The sequence below is a fragment of the Salvelinus namaycush genome, chromosome 1 (assembly GCF_016432855.1).
Source record: "Salvelinus namaycush isolate Seneca chromosome 1, SaNama_1.0, whole genome shotgun sequence".
Lineage (NCBI taxonomy): Eukaryota > Metazoa > Chordata > Actinopteri > Salmoniformes > Salmonidae > Salvelinus > Salvelinus namaycush.
Genome location: NC_052307.1, coordinates 17,686,967 through 17,702,289, shown reverse-complemented (window position 1 = coordinate 17,702,289; position 15,323 = coordinate 17,686,967). Strand labels below are relative to the sequence as shown.

Below are 15,323 nucleotides of genomic sequence, written 5' to 3'. Positions count from 1 at the left end.
CACACACTCAAACAAAAGCAAGACAAGTCTAGACAAATAAGACATTTGCTGGACTTGCTTTCACACACAAGCAAACATTCCCACAAACGCCTACGCAGTCACACACACTTACTGTACACGATAAGCGTACCTTTTTGACGTCTCTGACCAGGTGGTATAGAGTGTTGGATGGTCCATGCCTCTGACAAAGCAAACAGAAGCAGAGTTTAGTCCACAGCCACGGCCTCCAGCACGTTGTAGAGCTATGACACATGGCTCACTTGAATAAAGTACCACACTGTAGGTATAGTATTATGTCATTGTTGATAATAACCGCCTACGACGGATGCTACAATGTCTTATGTAGCTGTTATAAAGGCTTTAGGAATGAATACATAGGAGGGATACAGTGCAGAGTTACCATTTCATTATTCTAACAGACTCACCAGGAGAGAGTATAAAAGTAATAGTAATATACAACTTGTGTTCTACATACACCAGAGGTTGGAGCAGTTACAAAAACACTGGATTGAAATACAGAGTTCAGCGCTGTCCGCCGTGCAGTGTAGTACCGTGTTGTAGAGCTCCTCCAGTCTGGAGAGAGTGAGGAAGCGATGCATGCTCACTCCGTTCTCGATCAGCAGCTTGACGAAGTCCACTCTGTCCAGCACCAGGGCATCCAGCATAGACTGCTCCAGAGAACCCACCTACCGTACACACAGAGAAGGCACAGTCAGTCAGTCAACTCAGGGTTAACCATCGAGAAATGCAACCTAAATCCTGATGGATAGAGGATATGTTCACATTTTCACTTGGAGAGTGCTGTCTGTAGTCTATATTGTAAACAAGGAAGTGATAAGTTATAGGCTGGATCTTTCATGCCACTGCTGTGGGTAATATAGAACTAAACGCTCCCTAAACTCTAAGTACAATAACTTCCTGATCCATTGCACAGTGCTGTAGTCTATACTGTAAAGTAGGAAGTGAGGCTGAGTCTTACAGGCCACTGTTGTCCGTAGATGAAGATCTGACTGCGGGCGATGTCCACTCGGTTCCAGGCCAGGGCCAGGCTGAGCTGGTCAGGAGCCGATGCGTTGGCTCCTAGGAGGAAGAACAGAGAGCATCACTTGTTTTCACTTGATCTACATATTGTTGTTTTTTAGGATGCAAGGGGATTTTTAGATCAGTCAGTCTGAGGTCACCGACTACAATCTCAAGCTCATACATTTACTTCTCTTGCTGGAGGTGGATGGAGGTATTTACTTATTTTTTATTGGAAGGGCAAAAACATCATTGTTTAGCAAGCAGAAAGGAGATTGCTGTATTTGTGCGGTTGTTCTTAAAGGACAGCTGAATGTAGTTGTTCTTGTCCTCCGACACCTACCACTTACTTTCTTTTTGAGAAAGCATATTTGTCAAGTGGTCTGCGTGATAAATTGTTTTGCAAAAAGCACTTTAACCAGTAGTTTGAAAACTCAAACGCTGACAGGAGGAAAGGTTGAGTCTGCACACCTTTTATGATGACAGACAGTTGTACTTGGCAGACTCACAGACTCAGTTGGCCAGCAGAGATATTGTACAGGCTTAAGAATGGGAGCTTAAACAGAGCTTGGTAATTTTACCTTTATTTAAGTAGGCAAGTCAGTTAAGAACAAATTCTTATTTTCAATGACAGCCTAGGAACAGTGGGTTAACTGCCTTGTTCAGAGGCCGAACTACAGATTTTCACCTTGTCAGCTCGGGGATTTGATCTTGCAACCTTTCACTAGTCCAACACACTAACCACTAGGCTATCTGCCACCCCTAGTGATTGAGATGCTTTACAGAGCTTGGTAATGAGATGCTTTAACAAAGCTTGGTAATGAGATGCTTTAACAGAGCTTGGAAATGAGATGCAGAGTAGTGTAATAGGAGTATAATAAATAAGTATTTTTAAAAGGGACTGCTCGCGTTTATCACTTAAATAACCCTTAGCTCTCCACAGTTCTGTAGTCGCTGGAGTTTATGGACTCCTTCTGACATAGTTCATCAATTACTCTCTCTCTTTCCCTCTCTCTCCCTCTCTGTTTCCCTGTGTCACTATCTCTCACACAATCTTTCTCTCACTCTCGCTCTAAAAAGACACAGTGTGCATAATGAAGTCTGTACTCTTTACTGGTCATGCTTGTGACAGTCCATGTCAGATAGAGAGATCACTCACAGAGAGGGAGATGGACAGAGAAATATGAATAGAAGATGCAAAAAAGAACGAGTGTGAGTGAGATAGATGCATAGAGTAAATCATCTGTTACAGGCTGCCAAAAATGCATTACTTCTTGGCAGCGTGTAGGAGACATGAGGGGGCGGCAGGGTAGCCTAGTGGTTAGAGCGTTGGGCTAGTAATCGAAAGGTTGCAAGTTCAAATCCCCGAGCTGACAAGGTAAAAATCTGTCGTTCTGCCCCTGAACAAGGCAGTTAACCCACTGTTCCTAGGCCGTCATTGAAAATAAGAGTTTGTTCTTAACTGACTTGCCTAATTAAAAATGTAAGTCGCTCTGGATAAGAGCGTCTGCTAAATGACTTAAAAATGTAAAAAAACATGAGGCTTTTGTTTCATTACCTTCTGAAGCCAACTGTCTGACTTAAGGGGCCTCTGTTTATATAGTGTGTTTATATAGTGTATGGAAAACTACTGTAGAAAACGATTTCCTAAAATTGCTCTGTATTGTTAAAATGGTTCTAGTTGGAGTGTTTTCAAACTGAATTTGGGCAATGGCAAAAGTTTAAAGATGGCAAAATGTAGATATGACGTCCTTGTTTTAGCACTATCCCCTGAGTTTTTAAACTACGGCATGTCATATGTTTCAATGTGCCAAAAAATCTGCACAATCTACCTCTTCGGTTTAATTAAAACATAGTAATGGAGAGCAATGTACAATATGGTGAAGAAAACAAGGAATTTGTGGTAAGTGCATAGGGGCCGCCATTTTTATGCACCACTATAGAAAGATAGTCCTGAGCTAAGAACAAGAAACTGTGTTTGTGTATCCTAAACTCTTAGGAAAAAAGGTGCTATCTAGAACCTAAAAGGGTTCTTTGGCTGTCCCCATAGTTGAACCCTTTAAAGAACCCTTTTTGGTTCCAGGTAGAACCCTTTCGGTTTCAGGTAGAACCCTTTTGGGTTCAACGTCGAACAATTTCCACAGAAGGTTCTACATGGAACCCAAAAGAGTTCTACATGGAACCAAAAAGGGTTCTCCTATGGGAATAGCCAAAAAAAAACTTTGGAACCCTTTTTTCTTAGATTGTATTGTGTGTTTTCTGTGTGGTGTTTGTATATCATAGTGTGTGTTACCTGTGTTTGTGTTTGTGTATTCTAGTGTGGGTTATCTCCTCCTCGTGCCTTGCAAAGGACCTTGTAAAGGACCATGGAGATATGCTTTGGTAGATAAAACTGTAATTGGGGCCTCAGCAGGAGGAAAGCTTTCTGAAATGATATCATATCCTCATTTTAACTTCCCAGGGTACACAGATAAACAGAGAGAATTCCCTAAGGGAATGAAGGGAACTCATGGAATAGGAACGCATTCACATGCGCACGCAGACAAGTACCTTTAAGCAGAGCAGTGAGAATGGCCAGGTCAATGTCCTGGTGTCCCTCAGACCCCATCCGAAAAACGGTTATCTGAGACATACAGAGAGAGAAAATAAAGAAAGAAAGTGGAAGAGAGAGAGAGAGAGAGAGTGAGAGGGAGATATGAATATAATATGTACAGTATGTAATCTGTACATCATTATTCATCAGGAGTCTATTTCTTTCTTGCTTGCTGAATGAATACATTTATTAAGTGTTTTTACCCATAGAGATAATTAGCACTGTGAGTAAACCAGTCACGTCATAGCGCAGTGATTTTGATACATGGGATTAGAAAGCATCTGTAAATGACTAAGATGTTCCATGAAGTTCTAAACAGAGGATTGTGCAATATGCTCCCTAGCTGACTCACTTTGTGGAATGGAAACAAACACTGTAATGTAGCTTGTATGCAGTGTGGTCCCAGTAGAAAAGAAGGGGAGAGATAAAATGGAATGGAGAGAGAGAGAGAGAGCGAGAGAGAGAGAGCGAGAGAGAGAGAGAGAGAGAGAGAGAGAGAGAGAGAGAGAGAGAGAGAGAGAGAGAGAGAGAGAGAGAGAGAGAGAGAGAGAGAGAGAGAGAGAGAGAGAGAGAGAGCTCTATAGTGACTGGAGACCCTTTTGTGGAGTACAGTATAGTACAGTATAGTTTAGTACAGTATAGTACACTACAGTACAGTATAGTACAGTATAGTACAGTATAGTACAGTATAGTACAGTACTCTAGGCAAGAGAAAAAAGAAGGGCACAAAGCAAGACAGTGGGAGAGAGGGAGTAGGAGACCGGGAAGGAGGGAGGGAAAGCAGAGGGAGGGTAAAAGAGAGAGGGAATGCGGCAGTTCCTCCAGATTTTGTCGCATGATGACATGTGTGTGAAGGGCACCTTGCAGCTCCATGTATGAGCTGCGTGCTCGCAATGCCAGAGCGCACTATGAACCCCAGCCACATGGTCATAAATCTATTCCTCTAATCCCTCCATCCTTCTCCCTTTCCCCTCCAACACATCGCCAAACCCATCTCCCCCTATAAATGGCTTCATTTGGTTGAGCACCAGGATTTCAGCTGGCTTTCACTCCCGCCTCCCCTCAGGCTATGATGCAATATAGTATCTCTCTCTCTCTCATTCTCTCCCTCTCTTTCTCTCTATTTTTCTACAAGCCCTTCAGACACCAAAGATGCGAGTGAAATGGCAAATAATTAAACTCGATTATTTATTTAGACGCTAGCTCGTTCATTTTTTTTCCGCTACTGAGATGACACCATGTCCCCTTGGAATGGGCTGTGTGATCTCCTGGAGTGAGAGAAATGAGGGTACAGTATGTGTGTGTTAGGGTTATCTCTTGTCCTGTGTAGCTCTACCATCAACTTTGTTAGATGACATATTTTTGTATCTGTCCCATCATGGTGTGTGTGAGCAGCGCCATTGAGGCCATCTCCATTTTCTACTTCTACTAAGTCTATGAGTTGATAAACAAACTGCAAGGGTGCATACTGCTACCTGAAGTGTGTTGTTTGAACAAGTATAAAGGTTGGTGGTTTACTACCACCTGCAGTTATGGAATGTTTTCTCACAAGTATAATTCATTGCATTTATTGTCAACTGCATTTATTTTCAGCAAACTTATTTGTATGAACATAACAAGATTCAACAACTGGGACATAAACTGAACAAGTTCCACAGACATTTGACTAACAGAAATGTAATAATGTGTCCCTGAACAAAAGGGGGGGGGGTCAAAATCAAAAGTAACAGTCAGTATCTGGTGTGGCCACCAGCTGCATTAAGTATTGCAGTGCATCTCCTCCTCAAGGACTGCACCAGATTTGCCAGTTCTTGCTGTGAGATGTTACCCCACTCTTCCACCAAGGCACCTGCAAGTTCCCGGACATTTCTGGCGGGAATAGCCCTAGCCCTCACCCTCCGATCCAACAGGTCCCAGAGGTGCTCAATGGGATTGAGATCCGGGCTCTTCGCTGGCCATGGCAAAACACTGACATTCCTGTCTTGCAGGAAATCACGCACAGAACGAGCAGTATGGCTGGTGGCATTGTCATGCTGGAGGGTCATGTCAGGATGAGCCTGCAGGAAGGGTACCACATGAGGGAGGAGGAGGTCTTCCCTGTAACACACAGCGTTGAGATTACCTGCAATGACAACAAGCTCAGTCCGATGATTATGTGATACACCGCCCTAGATCATGACGGACCCGCCACCTCCAAATCGATCCCGCTCCAGAGTACAGGCCTCGGTGTAACACTCATTCCTTCGACAATAAACGCGAATCCGACCATCACCCCTAGTGACACAAAACCGCGACTCGTCAGTGAAGATCACTTTTTGCCAGTCCTGTCTGGTCCAGCGACGGTGGGTTTGTACCCATAGGTGACGTTGTTGCCGGTGATGTCTGGTGAGGACCTGCCTTACTACAGGCCTACAAGCCCTCAGTCCAGTCTCTCTCAGCCTATTGCGGACAGTCTGAGCACTGATGGAGGGATTGTGCGTTCCTGGTGAAACTCGGGCAGTTGTTGTTGCCATCCTGTACCTGTCCCGCAGGTGTGATGTTCGGATGTACCGATCCTGTGCAGGTGTTGTTACACGTGGTCTGTCCGTCCTGTCTCCCTGTCTTAGGCGTGTCACAGTACGAACATTGCAATAATTGCCCTGGCCACATCTGCAGTCCTCATGCCTCCTTGCAGCATGCCTAAGGTACGTTCACGCAGATGAGCAGGGACCCTGGGAATTTTTCTTTTGTTGTTTGTCAGAGTCAGTTTAAAGGCCTCTTTAGTGTCCTAGGTTTTTATAACTGTGACCTTAATTGCCTACCATCTGTAAGCTGTTACTGTCTTAACGAACGTTCCACAGGTGCATGTTCATTAATTGTTTATGGTTCATTGAACAAGCATGGGAAATAGTGTTTAAACCCTTTACAATGAAGATCTGTGATGTTATTTGGATTTTTACGAATTATCTTTGAAAGACAGGGTCCTGAAAAAGGGACGTTTATTTTTCTGCTGAGATTACATGGATGAATCTGTCAATCTGTGAGAGAGTGCATGGTGTGTAATTGAAAGGCCTTTCTCCAGGTGAAATTGGAGAGTAAATTAGATGTGATGGTATCGATCCAAGTCTTCATTGCCTGTATAAGAACAGATTATTGTAATGTGTGTGTTAATGTTGTGTGTATGTTGTCTTTGTGTGTGTGTGTGTGTGTGTGTGTGTGTGTGTGTGTGTGTGTGTGTGTGTGTGTGTGTGTGTGTGTGTGTGTGTGTGTGTGTGTGTGTGTGTGTGTGTGTGGGGGGGGGGGGGGGGGGGGGGGGGTGAGTGAGGGAGTGAGGGAATTAGGGAATGAGTGAAGGCCAGTGTGTGGTCAGGGAGAGATTATTCCAGTGAAGGTTATTGATGACCTGTGGAGTCAGGACTGGACTGGACCATCTATGTCCAAGTGACTATGGCAATTTCAGTATGGGAGACACTAACAAGCAACCCTGCAAGCCATCTGCTCAACCAAAACATTATAGTCAAGGATGTGTGTGTGTGCCAGGCGTGCACTGTATCACTAAATGTCTGTGTTTGTGACCATAATGCCACACAATCAGTGTCCATCACTAGGGGCTTAGGTTTCCCTCTAATGCAGGAGTAAGAAACACATCCCTCCCCTTCTCCATTTGTATCCTACAGGGAAATGTTTGCTTGAGTGCTCACTATTAGTATTACATGTACAGTTGAAGACGGAAGTTTACATACACCTTAGCCAAATACATTTAAACTCAGTTTTTCACAATTCCTGACATTTAATCCCAGTAAAAAGTCCCTGTCCTAGGTCAGTTAGGATCACCACTTTATTTTAAGAATGTGAAATACCAGAATAATAATAGAGAGAATGATTTATTTCAGCTTTTATTTAATTCATCACATTCCCAATGGGTCAGAAGTTAACATACACTCAATTAGTATTTGGTAGCATTGCCTTTAAATTCTTTAATTTGGGTCAAATGTTTCGGGTAGCCTTCCACAAGCTTCCTACAATAAGTTGGGTGAATTTTGGCTCATTCCTCCTGACAGAACTGGTGTAACTGAGTCAGGTTTGTAGGCCTCCTTGCTCGCACACGCTTTTTCAGTTCTGCCCACAGATTTTCTTTAGGATTGAGGTCAGGGCTGTGTGATGGCCACTCCAATACCTTAACTTTGTTGTCCTTAAGCCATTTTGCCACAACTTTGGAAGTATGCTTGGGGTCATTGTCCATTTGGAAGTCCAAGCTTTAACTTCCTGACTGATGTCTTGAGATGCTGCTTCAATATATCACTATAATTTTCCTTTCTCATGATGCCATCAATCTATTTTGTGAAGTGCACCAGTTCCTCCTGCAGCAAAGCACCCCACAACATGATGCTGCCACCCCCGTGCTTCACGGTTGGGATGGTGTTCTTCGGCTTGCAAGCCTCCCCCTTTTTCCTCCAAACATAACGATGGTCATTATGGCCAAACAGTTCTATTTTGTTTCATCAGACCAGAGGACATTTCTCCAAAAAGTACGATCTTTGTCCCCATGTGCAGTTGCAAACCGTAGTCTGGCTTTTTTATGGCGGTTTGCGAGCAGTGTCTTTTTCCTTGCTGGGCAGCCTTTCAGGTTATGTCGATATAGGACTCGTTTTACTGTGGATATAGATACTTTTGTACCTGTTTCCTCCAGCTTCTTCACAGGGTCCTTTGCTGTTGTTCTGGGATTGATTGCACTTTTCGCACCAATGTACGTTCATCTCTCGGAGACAGAACGCGTCTCCTTCCTGAGCGGTATGACGACTGCATAGTCCCATGGTGTTTATACTTGCGTACTATTGTTTGTACAGATGAACGTGGTACCTTCAGGCATTTGGAAATTGCTCCCGAAGGATGAACCAGACTCGTGGAGGTCTACAATTTTTATTCTGAAGTCTTAGCTGATTTCTTTTGATTTTCCCATGATCTTAAGGAAAGAGGCACTGAGTTTGAAGGTAGGCCTTGAAATACATCCACAGATACACCTCCAATTGACTCAAATGATGTCAATTAGCCTATCAGAAGCTTCTAAAGCCATGACATCATTTTCTGGAATTTTCCAAGCTGTTTAAAGGCACAGTCAACTTAGTGTATGTCAACTTCTGACCCACTGGAATTGTGATACAGTGAATTATAAGTGAAATAATCTGTCTGTAAACAATTGTTGGAAAAATTACTTGTGTCATGCACAAAGAAAATGTCCTAACCGGCTTGCCTAAACTATAGTTTGTTAACAAGAAATTTGCGGAGTGGTTGAAAAAATTAATTTGAATGACTCCAAACTAAGTGTATGTAAACTTCTGACTTCAACTGTATATATTTAGTAGTGATGTGTGCGTGCATTGGTTTCGCACAGGCCACCATACATGTTTTTCAGAAATGCTATAACCTCTAATGCTGATTGGTCAACAGTCTTTGTGAAGCAAGTAATTATGTCTCACTTGAAGAGCTTGATAAGGTTGTTTCTGCAAAAAGATGATTCTGAGATAAGTGTCTTTAATGTTCTTAACACTCATTTGTTTGAATGGTGTAAGCAATTTCTATCTTGTATTCTTTTGAGCTTAAGAACATGAATTGGAGTATTTAAAGTACTGTATAGGTAGAGAACAAGGATATGTCAATAACAACATGAATTGGAGTATTTAGAGTACTGTATAGTTAGAGAACAAGGCTATGTCAATAACTCCATTTGGACAAAAATGCAGATAGAACTTTCATGCCTATTGATTGACACGTGTCGCTCGACTAGGATTGATGAAGAAGACAGGCCATTGACAGCCGTCCATCACACTAAAGCGTTGAGGAGAGGGCAGAGGAAGAAGAGATAAACTAGTAAGAAGCACCCCTTTTAAGTGAGATTGGATGCTTTTTGATCATGGTGCTAGTGCATATTTAAACACTCAACATGACTAGGAATCAAGAGAATGCTCTTCACGGCCAAATGGCTCAGGCTGAAAGGAAGACATTCCTCTTAATTTAGCAGGGAAATATTTCCCCTCACACCAGCCCACTGCCAACTCTCCCCTCACACCAGCCCCCCGCCAACCCTGCCTGTAGGTGGCCTCCTCTCCCCTCACACCAGCCCACCGCCAACCCTCCCATCACACCAGCTCCCCGCCAACCCTGCCTGTAGGTGGCCTACTCTCCCATTACACCAGCCCCCCGCCAACCCTGCCTGTAGGTGGCCTCCTCTCCCCTCACACCACCCCACCGCCAACCCTCCCATCACACCAGCTCCCCGCCAACCCTGCCTGTAGGTGGCCTACTCTCCCATTACACCAGCCCCCCGCCAACCCTGCCTGTAGGTGGCCTACTCTCCCCTCACACCAGCCCCCCGCAAACCCTCCCCTCACACCAGCCCCCCGCCGACCCTGCCTGTAGGTGGCCTCCTCTTCTCTCCCCTCCACCAGTCTCAACACAAGCCCTGTGACCCACTTCACTGCTCCTACTGCTTAACCTAATTATGTTGCCTCTCTATCCATCTCTCTGTCTCTCTGCCTCTCTGTCTCTCTTTCTTTCTATTAGGGATGGGAATTGCCAGGGACCTCAAGATATGATATTATCACGATACTTAGGCGGGAATATGATATGTATTATGATTCTCAAGATTCTATATGTATTAATATTCGATACTGCAATTCTATTGCGATTCGATGTTTCAAACCTATTGGTCAATCCCAGGAAACCCAAAAAAATTCCGTGAAAGTTCTCAGAACATTTGTTAGGTCGCGGCAAATGTCTCATAACACAAAAGTTGTCCAGTTGTGCTGATGATTATAGAGGGTTAACAATCTGGTTGCAGATCCAAAGATTGCAGGTTCAATCCCACGTATTCTTTAACCGTGTTCCTAAAAAAAAAATGAACAGTGAAATTGAGGCTCAAATACATTCTTCTAAAAGAGAGGATTTCTTTATTTTGTCCAGATTTATAAATCCAGTCAGGAATGCAGAATTAAGACTAACTGTAAAAATAAAACATTGTGTAATTTTTTTTACACTTTTTAAAAAACGCACCCAATATAATTCCTACTTTGAGACACTTGACATCGTCCCCCCGTTTTATTTTTTGTGATCTGAAAAGCAAAAGTGATCCTAGATCAGCACAGTCTTGGATACCTTGTAAATATGTGCAGCATATAAAGAGGATGGGTGAAGTGATGTTGAATGACCCAGTTACCAGTATTTCTCTGGGTTAGTTACGTCTAAGAAGGATTTGAAAAAAGAAGCATGGAATTCCTGAATGACCATACAGCCATGTGCTATATACTGAAAAAATAAGATGTAAGTGTGATTCCCTGGTGGCAAAAAGGATAAAAGACCTATCTTAGGAACCAACCATCTCAGGTTCAAACCCCATATGTGCAGATTGTCAACATAGAAAGTGTAAGAAATATGTTTGTATGTTTGAATGCTGTTCAAAAGTCCTATAAATGGAAGTGCTGTAGTGGGCCTACAATGCAATCCTCTAATGCAAATTGCCATTCAATCTGTTGAGAAACATGATGGGGGTGTATTCCAATCTGCTTTAAGTAAATACAAATTTGCATGCTGAGAATGTTGTGGTAATATTAAGTTTAACTTCAAAATACAATTTTCTAAATGTTCTTGAAATGTTCTGAGGACCTCCAAAACAAGGTAGACATGTGTATTGCATGAAAATCAATGGAATATTATGTTAAACCTGAAACAAATATGCTATGACGTCATAAAAAAATATTTATTTGGAAATTGTGGAACATTATGCAACATTTCGGGAATTTTCTGTGCAACCTTCATGAATATTACAAGAATATTGTTTATGCACATTGTGGGAATGTTCTGTGCAACATTCATGAATATTACAAGAATATTGTTTATGCACATTGTGGGAATGTTCTGTGCAACCTTCGTGAATATCACAATAATATTCTTGCAACAAGGGAATTTCCTGTGCAACCTAACAAACATTGTATGACTGTCATCACAACTGAGCATATTTAATGTTTTGGAAACCTATCTCTTGTAATGTATCCACACTGTTCCCATAACCTAATTAAATATTCTGGGAACCTTTAAAGAACTCAAAAAGGCGGTTCTGTCAACATTCTTGCAACATCAAAGGAATGTTTTTTGCAACCTGATACAAACATTATCTGAACTGGACAATTTTAGTGTTTTGGGAACCTATCGCTTGTCATATCCCCATAATGTTTCCACAACCTAAATAAACATTCTGGGAACCATTAAAGAACAGATTAAATGTGTTCAGGTGAATGTTTTTTACACCCTAAAAGAAACATTGTAGAATCATTCGCACAACTGGACAGTTTTTGTGTTTTGGGAACATGTCTTTTGTGATGTCCCCACAATGTTTTCACCAGACTGTTCCCACAACCTAATGAAACATTCTAGGAACCTTTAAAGAACAGACAATATGTGTTCTGGGAATGTTCTTGCAACATCAGGTGACTGTTTTATAATCATCAGCACGACTGGACAGTTTTTGTGTTATGTGAACATTTGCCGGTACCTAAAGAATGTTCTGGGAACTTTCACAGAACCAATTTTGGTTTGCTGGGAAAACATTACTGGTACATTGAGTTATTACATTACGTGGAAACTTAATGAGAACCTTTGAGGAATGTTCTGTGGTGGTTGTTACAGATGTTGTGCACAACATTTTAGTGAATGCTAGAACGTTCCAAGAATAAAAATGTATTTTGTTATCAAAAACATTCTTTGAATGTTTTTGGGATGTTATCATCCTAATGTTAGATAAAACCCTAACTAGAACTTGATGGGAATCTTAGCTAATGTTCTGGGAATGTTCCCGGTTTGCTGGACTATGTCTGCTGCAGAGGGACAAGAGAGGGCCATGAGAAAATGAACTGTCTCACTATTTAATAGAAGATGGAGAACAAGCTATGAAGGAAAATACTGTTGTTTTGGTGTACAGCTGACTAGCGCAACATTTTGATTTTGATATTGTAAACAATTATATCCTGATATTTAACTGTATCCATTTTTCCCCTGATCACTTCAGTCAGTCAGTCAGTCAGTCAGTCAGTCAGTCAGTCAGTCAGTCAGTCAGTCAGTCAGTCAGTCAGTCTGTCTGTCTGTCTGTCTGTCTGTCTGTCTGTCTGTCTGTCTGTCTGTCTGTCTGTCTGTCTGTCTGTCTGTCTGTCTGTCTGTCTGTCTGTCTGTCTGTCTGTATCAGGGCTGAGGAGTGTGTTTGGTTTAAAACACACACCCCTCGATCAATATGACACACAAAGCAACAGAGAGACGGAAACAACTGTCTTGCGGCTGAAACTGTCTTCGTGAAATCTTAATGTGATAAACCAGCCTCAACATAATCAAGTAAAAGCCAGATGAATCCTCTCATTGCCAGAGAGGTGGAGGAACATTGAGGGCTGGTGGTTCATACTCAGTCATTAATGGGAATTAAACATATAAGGCCTATCCTGCATTTAATTATTCATCTGAGAGAGATGCCAGTGACACAGAAAAGAGGAGAAACATCTTAGAAAAGGATTCTGCCATAGCCAAGCCCATAATGAAGACCGTATTGTGGGGGTATGACATGTAATAACCCCTTTGAGACTTACATATAAGAGGGGAGTAATCTACAGAGATATAAAGGACATGCCATTCTTACAAAGGCATAGTAGTGGTGTTATCGTCATAGAGACTTATTTTAACGAACAAAGACTCTTTCTTACGCACTGTGGATGACTTGAATTCAAATCTTTTTCCAACAGTGGTTCTTTCAGCAGTGTCACTGTGGTGGATTTACCATCAATGACATGGATACGAAAGAGACGGCTGCTAAATGAAGATATGGGAGCGGTGTAGAGCCTGTGAGGGCATTAGCATGTGCAACAGGGGAGGAAGAGTGTCAAGCAGAGAGCCAGAGACCTGACGCAGATCAGGTCTGACACCTCCAGCCGAGAGAGATAGTCGGGTGATTTCCCTACTGCACGGGGAACAGCAAAAGGTTGACGGGATTCAATGCACAGCGGAAGCCCACTGCTCAGCTCGCTGATGAGTACATGCGTTTTTGGAAGACACCCTCACCACCATGAGTCTTTATAAGGAAAAGGAACGAGGTATTCCTGGTAGGAACCATGCGTTTACAAACGGGATTCGGGAAGGAACACTCCGAGGCCTGTCAGTTTGATTAATAGGAACGGCGTCGCTCATGCTGGAAAACACGGAGAGAGAGATTGAAACCTCTCGGCTTGCCAGAAGAATAATTCAGGGATAGCACTATAGGGCAGTGCTGGCAGTGGGCCAGCAAGCAGTAATTACCCTGTTGTCAACATGACCCGCTATGGATGTCGACATGGTAGAAGGCTACTAATATGTATCTTAATCGACACACTGACTAAACGAAAGAGCACCGAACCTGCTGTGTGAAACACCGTAGATTAGAATGTCATGATGACACGGTAGGCTACAAATCCAAGGGATTCCCAATTATATTCCTTTATGCAAACTCGTTAGTCCCACATCATCAGAAATCTTACAGGATTTTCTTGCTCTAGCTTTATACAGCTAACACCACACTACTGTGCTTGGCATTACCCTGCATCAGCCTAAGCCAAGCAAGACCAAGGTGGCAGCACATACAAACCAATTCTCCTCAGTATGATCCATTTCATAGAGGACGTACTATAGTAAAGTAGTAGTAGCGTAGGTAGTGGTGCCAGTAGCTAAGGAAGATGTTGACTCTTTTGTCTATCAGATTTTCTTGGCTCTAAGTTCTCCAGCGACTCCATTCAACTGGGTGTTCTGGAGATGCATCTGAGTGAGCATCAATCACACTGTAAACCCCACAGAGCTCAAATCAATCCACTTACACACCCACATCCGTGACCAGCATCTCTCTTCCTCCCTCCCCCCTCCCTCTGTGTGGGAATATGCAGTTCCCTATCTGTGTGTGTGTTTGTCTGTATGGTAGGAAGAAACATGGGATGCACAGTGAAAAGGAGAAACACCAACACAGACACAAAAAGGTTCCTAATCATCACATAAAAATTTGAATATTTTATAGCAAAGGAACAAAGGAGAGACAAAAGAACACACAACAAAATGACACAAAACATTCCAAAATATATATATATAGTTTAATTTAAAGAGATTTACAATTACAAAAAAGTAGGACAACAACACATGCAACCATGAATTCAATCTCAACGTTTGCTTGCAAAGTGTGGTGCAGTAGCAACTGCAAATAAGTAAATTGTTATGCCCCACAGTTTTCAAAGTTAGCTAGCTAGCAATTTTATTTTTTGCAGTTAGTAAAAAAATGTTTTAGTAATTAGCAGACACTCTTATCAAGAGTGACTTACAGGAGCAACTAGGTTGCCTTGCACATCAACAGATTTTTCACCTAGTCAGCTCGGGAATTCAAACCAGTGACTTTTCAGATATTGGCCCCATGCTCTTAACCGCTAGGCTACCTGCCTTTTACATAACATGTGCTCCTACACTGTTTTGCTAGCTACCGTAATGCTGTTTTGTAAAATACAAGTCCTCATTTTGACGAGGTGTCTCCAGTTGTGGTTATGATTCAACAATTGTGATGTAATCGACTTTCCAAGCATATTGTGCAACTGAGCTATGAATGTGTTTTATAAACTAAGTATGTATTTGAAAACCTACATGTACCAGAGTGTGCATTTGCGTACTGTGGCCGGCATTTCATGCACAT

At 42.4% G+C, this 15,323-nt stretch overlaps 1 protein-coding gene across 1 annotated transcript in view; it reads right to left on the bottom strand.

Annotated features, from left to right (window-relative positions):
* Positions 1-15,323, bottom strand: part of LOC120054124 (transient receptor potential cation channel subfamily M member 3-like) — a 175,494-nt gene that overhangs the window by 30,773 nt on the left and 129,398 nt on the right. The window contains exons 9-12 of the mRNA XM_039001536.1: positions 3,571-3,643; positions 980-1,080; positions 552-686; positions 131-181 (exon numbers count right to left, since the gene is read on the bottom strand). Of these exons, the coding sequence (XP_038857464.1) occupies positions 131-181; positions 552-686; positions 980-1,080; positions 3,571-3,643 (360 nt within the window). The remainder of the gene's footprint in view (positions 1-130; positions 182-551; positions 687-979; positions 1,081-3,570; positions 3,644-15,323) is intronic.